Below are 6,085 nucleotides of genomic sequence, written 5' to 3' on the forward strand. Positions count from 1 at the left end.
GGGGAAGTAGGCAGCAGCCTGACAGGCACATGGAAAACAATTGGGGGAACACATTTGCTAAGGAGATAATGCTTGGGCAGCCTCCCTGATGGCTTTCAATGCTCTGCTCCTGCACCTAACAGACAACCATCTGTCAGGTGGAGGAGGGGTGGGTGGGAGTGTGCTTAAAGCCACTGGGGAGGCTGGCCCAGCAGCTTTGCTAAAGTGTTTATGCTCAGGTGGACTCTCTGTTGGATTAAAGTACCCTGGCCCTACTCCTACAACTGACAGACACCCACCTGTCTGGTGTTGGGGGAGAGTGTGTTTAAAGGCATTGGTGAGGCTGGGCCAGCAACAGCGCTAAAGCAGTCCTGAGAAAGTCTCCCTGACGGCTGTAAGCATCCCACCCCCCTCTCCTACACCTGACAGGCAGCTGCCTGTCCAGTGTAGAAGGGGAGGGGGCAGTGTATTGCAAGCCATTGTGAAGGCTGAGCCAGCAGGATTGCTAAGGCGTTACTGCTGGGGCACACTCCTTGATTGCTTTAAGCACCCTGCACCCACTGCTGGGGGAAGTGTGTTTGAAGCCATGGGGAGGCTGGGCAAGCAGCATTGCTGTACCTCACAGGTAGTTGTTGGCCATTCCTCATTTCCTCAACTGCCATTAGCAGTCTCCTGTAACTGGGTTTTTTACCTCAGAACACTGAGCTATGCAGGTGACCAATCAGATAGTGGGGGGTGCAAGGAGGCAGCAGCCTGGCAGCCACATAGGAAGCAATGGGGGGAGCACATTTTACCCCTTTTGACCCCCTTAGGGGTTGAATTTCTAAAAATCCCTTCTTTGTGAGCATCTACATCATGGTAGGAGTGCTCTCCCTGAATTTCGTGTTCCTAGGTCCAGGGGTTTGGCCTGGGTGCTGATTTTATGGTGAGAGGACTTTCTTTTATATATATATGTATATGTGTGTGTGTGTGTGTGTGTGTATATATATATATATATATATGTGTGTGTGTGTGTGTGTGTGTGTGTGTGTGTGTATGTATATGTATATGTATATGTATATGATGGGAAGAGACTGGTTTTCTGGATCCATTTCAATCTGGAGCTAAGATCACAGGGAGAGCCCCCCTTGACTGGCCCATCAACCAAAGAAGCTTGTCTGGTGGGTATACAGGAGAGGGGCTTTTCAGAGGCAGGTTCACGGTTATGGAACAACTTCCCCAAGGAGGTGTACCTGACTTGCTCACTCTTGATCTTTTGGAGACAACTAAAGACAGTTTTATTCATGATGGTATTTAGTTCTTCTGCCTAGGGTTTTTAATGTATTTTATGTTATTTTATTTTAAGGTATTTAGAGAAAGATGGGGACCAACCTGAAAGTCAAGTCAAGAACAAAATGTTTGAGCTACTAGAAAATAAAATGCAAATATTTATTGCACAATGCATGGAATCTTAGGATTAAAAATGACATACATGGGATACCATTAAAAACTCTGTTCATAATATACAGCAACGAGGTGAAGTTGCACGTACAATAACAAAAGAATCACAATGATGGTAACTCATGTATATTAATCAAAGGACTCAATGTGTTTCAGCCCAAAGGGCCTTCTTCAGAGATGAGAATTGTATTAACGCACACGTAAAATTATAACAATATGAATATAAAATATAAAATATCTTTTTCAGGCCCAGCAAGTTGTGTATGCATCATTTAAAAAGTGAAGCTCCTAGCAAAGGTTTTAAAACAATTCTGTATATATTGAAGAGCCCTCACTCATCAAAGATAGTCACTAGGAACCACCGTTCTCTCATGCACCGTAATTCAATTCCCAGTGCGTGTTCATGCATAAACCAGAGACCAGGTATATACAGAATTGATTTAAAACCATTGCTAGGAGCTTCACTTTTTATTTTTTGTCAGTATTATGATTCATTGTGATTCTTTGTTATTGGATGTGCAACTTCACCGTGTTGCTGTATATTATGAACTGAGTTTTTAATGGTATCCCATGTATGTCATTTTTAATCCTAAGATTCTGTGCATTGTGTAATAAATATTTGCATTTTATTTTCTAGTGGCTCAACCTTTTGGTTCCTGATTTTACTTGAATATTGTTGATTGCTTAAATGTTTTAATAGTGTTTTACGTTTTAAATGTTTGATGTATAGGAACCTTGGCACACTGTGCCAGGCAATGTGAGCCGCCCTGAGCCCGCTTGCGGGGAGAGCGGGTTATAAATATAATAATAATAAACAAATAAATAAATAATTTACATTGTAAGCTGTCTTGAGTTCCTGTATGGTAGAAAGGCAGCTAAGAAATTATTGAAATAAATAAAAAGTAACATGTGTGCCAACCATGGTCCTCAGGCTGCTATCTCCTGGCTTCTCCCCACTGCAGATAGCTCACCTGGCACCAAACAGACCCTCTGCCTTCTCCATTGTAGCTCCCTTTGTGGAACGAGCTCCCTGAAGTGGTTTTGGGGGTTACCATGTTGAGAACGTTTTAGGAGGCACTGCAAGGCCATTTTATTTTCCACTTTTTAAATGGAGTATAAACTTCAGGTATCTGTTTCAGGGTGGGGGGGAGTTATTGGAGTTTTATTTTGTTGGCTTTAAATTATGATGTGTTTACTTTAATCTTTAAATTACCTTGAGCCATGAGGAAAGGCGTGATATAAATATTTTAATAATGAAATAATGTATTAGTCTTAAAAGAGCCACAGGATTCTCTCTTTTGCCATTAAGCAGTTTCTCTCTCAACTTACAAATTTATGTAGTGGCAAAAATTAGTAGACATTTTAGTACACCTAAAATAACATCCTAATGTATGATTATCACAAATAAGTTGTAGGAATAGTTATTTGAATCCACAACACAGAAATATAATGTATCTAGCAACTATAGGACTATTCCCATAGGCATAAGTTAATATTGTGACTGTTGCTGTCCAGACATGCGGATTTTGTCTTTGTTCTGCAACATGTCTTGAAAAAGATGTATAAATTAAAAACATGTACTTGGTTATTTTGTGAGGAATCTCTCCTAAATTCATTTGTCTAATTTCCCCCTTCAGCCAGGACAAAAGTGTTTCACCCTCCTTTTCTCATGTTGAGCTCCGAACTACTTAAGGTATTTTTCAGGTGGGAAGTGTATGCCTTAGGAAGAACAGTAGCATTTGGCCTTCTTTTTTTAATATAGTGGATCATTTGAGATGGTGGACCATCAGATTTATGTATGCTGCTTCACAGAGTAGGAACCGTTGTTTTGCAGTGCCTCTTCTCCTATCTAACTGGTATCAGAAGGTGGTGTTGTACCTGCTGTACCCCACTCAGACTATCATGTGGGGTACTATAGGTGTCCATCTTATCCCTAATACATTTCAGGATTTGCATGATGTGCTTTGAGATGAGATTGTCTTACATGTTGTAGTTTGTGTCTTCAGTAAGTAGATGATGACCAAAAATACTTTTCTTCTGCAACAGTTTCAGGAGCAGCAGTGATCTCTTTAAATAGTTGAGGGAATGCTTTGGGGAGTTGATGATGTTTAACAAATTGAAACAGAATCCTGACAAGGTCGGATAGTAGAGAAAGGGAGTAAAGGTTTACAGTTTGATAGGGACTCAGGATTGTGTCCTTGTTTATGTTTCAGTTGTCCAAAACTGTTTCCTCTAACTGTTAAAGAATGGTCAGTGCCTCTTTTGTCTTTTTAAACATATCTTTCTTTTTTTAAAAAAAGAACAAGGAAAACTCAAAATCTAGCAATTAAACAATTTTAAAAAGAACAAGAAAAAAGCCATACATAGGGACAAAAAAGTACAACAGTGGTGGCAGATCTACACATAAGTTTCTATAAAAGATTTCCAAATATCTTTTAAAAAGTCCGTACACAATTGTCATCTGTATGCCATTCATTCAAATATTGATAGAGTTCTAAGGTCTATCCATTGATTTAATAGAGGTGGACATTTATCTATCCAGTATTATAATACAAGTCTTTTAGTTGTAGTAAGGACACAGGGTCCATTTTCATTGCCTCTTTGTCAGTACGCTTAACTGAGCCTTTTTCATTATGTTATTTTGACATAAAATGTGTCATTTGACTTGCGCTGTGCAAGGGATATATCCCTTTAGTTATAGGAATTTTGCAATATATTGTTGTTCCAGTCCATAATGAAGGCATACACATACAATTCTAAACTATTGTGATGCTGACATGTTTCATTCTGTTTGTCAGTAGCCATGGCAGATCACTGCTTGAGGAGACTAGTCTGCTTCAAACATTGAAAATATGTGAAGGGAAGCACATAAGGGGGCTGCCTAAATTCAATGGACAGCAAAAAACGCTGTAGAGACTGTAAAGAATAGCAGTGATGCATACCTGGTTATGACTTCTCTGGTTCTATTCTTGCTGGTAACTGGAAAGATTCTTGGTTTTCTGAATGAAGCTCAGTGTGGGTTGATAAGACACTAACTTTATTTTTGGGTAAACTCCAGTGATAGCTTTATTTTCATTTTATTTTCAGAAGTTCAGAAATCTGAACCAGATAATATTTTTACCATCTGGTTGTTACCTTCTGGTTATCCAGAGTGGATAAATAATGTTTAAATATTGAAATATTTTTGGGCATATCAGCAGGTGATAAACTTAAATTTTGGGGGAAAACGTACATTGCTTAATATCTCATTTTCTGATTCTCTAAATGTTTTAGGGGTCCCTCATTTCCCTCATTTATCTGTGTAAATAGAAGTACACTGTATAATATACACTTCATGAAAACTTGTTCAAATGCTGAAATTGTACTCATATCTTCAGAGACTTCAGTATTTTTAATTTCTCTTGTGTTTTAGACTGAACACTCTTCACGGTCAGAGAGGAAAAGACGTGACTCATTTGGGATGTTTGATGGTTATGATAGCTGCAGTGAGGATACCAGTAGTAGCTCCAGCTCTGATGAGAGTGAAGAGGAAGTTGCTCCTTTACCCTCCAGTCTCCCAATTATCAAGAACAATGGGCAGGTCTACACATATCCCGATGGCAAATCTGGCATGGGTGAGCACAAAAACTTAATAGATTTTTCAGTTGAAAGTTCAGTTGAATGACACTCAACTGTCTCAGAATACTTCCGAGTTCTTTCATTCTACAGGTATGTTAGATGTTAGAGTCAAAGGTTGGTGCCCCTGTCATTCTCTATATGCTCTGCTGGAAGGTCTCTTGTTGCCGTTAAATTACAAATAAAATGTTTTTAATGAGTTTTTAATTCTGCTGGACATGCAGAAGGTCCCAGGTTCAGTCCCATCATGTCCAGTTAAAAAGGATCACATAGCAGGCAACGTGAAGGACCTCGCCTTGAAGCCCTGGAGAGAGTCACTGCCAGTCTGTGCTTACTGCCTACAAGTCATGGAGAAAGTTCTATGTTAAGCAGGAGCAGGGCAAGAATGCAACAGATCAAAGTACTGACTAGACTGTAAACCGTTGTCATTGAACTACTTAAGTCACATGAACTAACAGCATAATAAAAAACAATGTGAAAGTCATCTCCAGAACTTGCACTAATTTTTGGTAGGTACATGATAACAAGCATGATAACGTGCATCACAAAACTGAGAATGAGTATGTTCGTGTTATGTCCAGAGAACTAAAGCTATTCTGAAGACCCAAATCTGTATGTGGTCTTGTACAAAGGCTTTTTTGCAAGTGGCATTTTAAAAAATCTCCATTTATACATTGCCTTTATCCCCAGTGGAGACCCAAAGCAGTTACTCCATTCTTCTCCCTTTTATCCTTACAAAAGCCCTGTGAGGGAGATTAGTCAGAATGTGTGTGACTGATGCAAGGTCACCTAGGAAGCTTCCATGGTGTTCAGAGATAGCACCAGACTGGGGTCCACTCCCCCCACTTGTGCTGCCAGAACTCCCCCCCTCACCACCTGTACTGTGGTCCGCTGCAGCTGTGCTAGAGTCCCTGGTGCCAGAGACAAAACAGGTGCACTGGACACCAGCTAGCCCTGCATGACCAGAGCACCTGTCACTGAGAAAGCAGCTGGTCTGGGCCTCCTTGGAGACACCAGGCTGGTGGCAGATGCCACAGCTGCCAAAGTCTTG

General features: G+C 40.3%; 1 protein-coding gene across 1 annotated transcript in view; it reads left to right on the top strand.

Moving 5' to 3' along the window:
• The window catches only part of MBTD1 (mbt domain containing 1), an 82,653-nt gene that overhangs the window by 5,313 nt on the left and 71,255 nt on the right, over window positions 1-6,085 (top strand). The window contains exon 2 of the mRNA XM_015420363.1: window positions 4,832-5,033. Within this exon, the coding sequence (XP_015275849.1) occupies window positions 4,832-5,033 (202 nt within the window). The remainder of the gene's footprint in view (window positions 1-4,831; window positions 5,034-6,085) is intronic.

Source organism: Gekko japonicus, unplaced genomic scaffold, assembly GCF_001447785.1.
Source record: "Gekko japonicus isolate JY-2015 unplaced genomic scaffold, Gekko_japonicus_V1.1 scaffold360, whole genome shotgun sequence".
Classification (NCBI taxonomy): Eukaryota; Metazoa; Chordata; class Lepidosauria; order Squamata; family Gekkonidae; genus Gekko; species Gekko japonicus.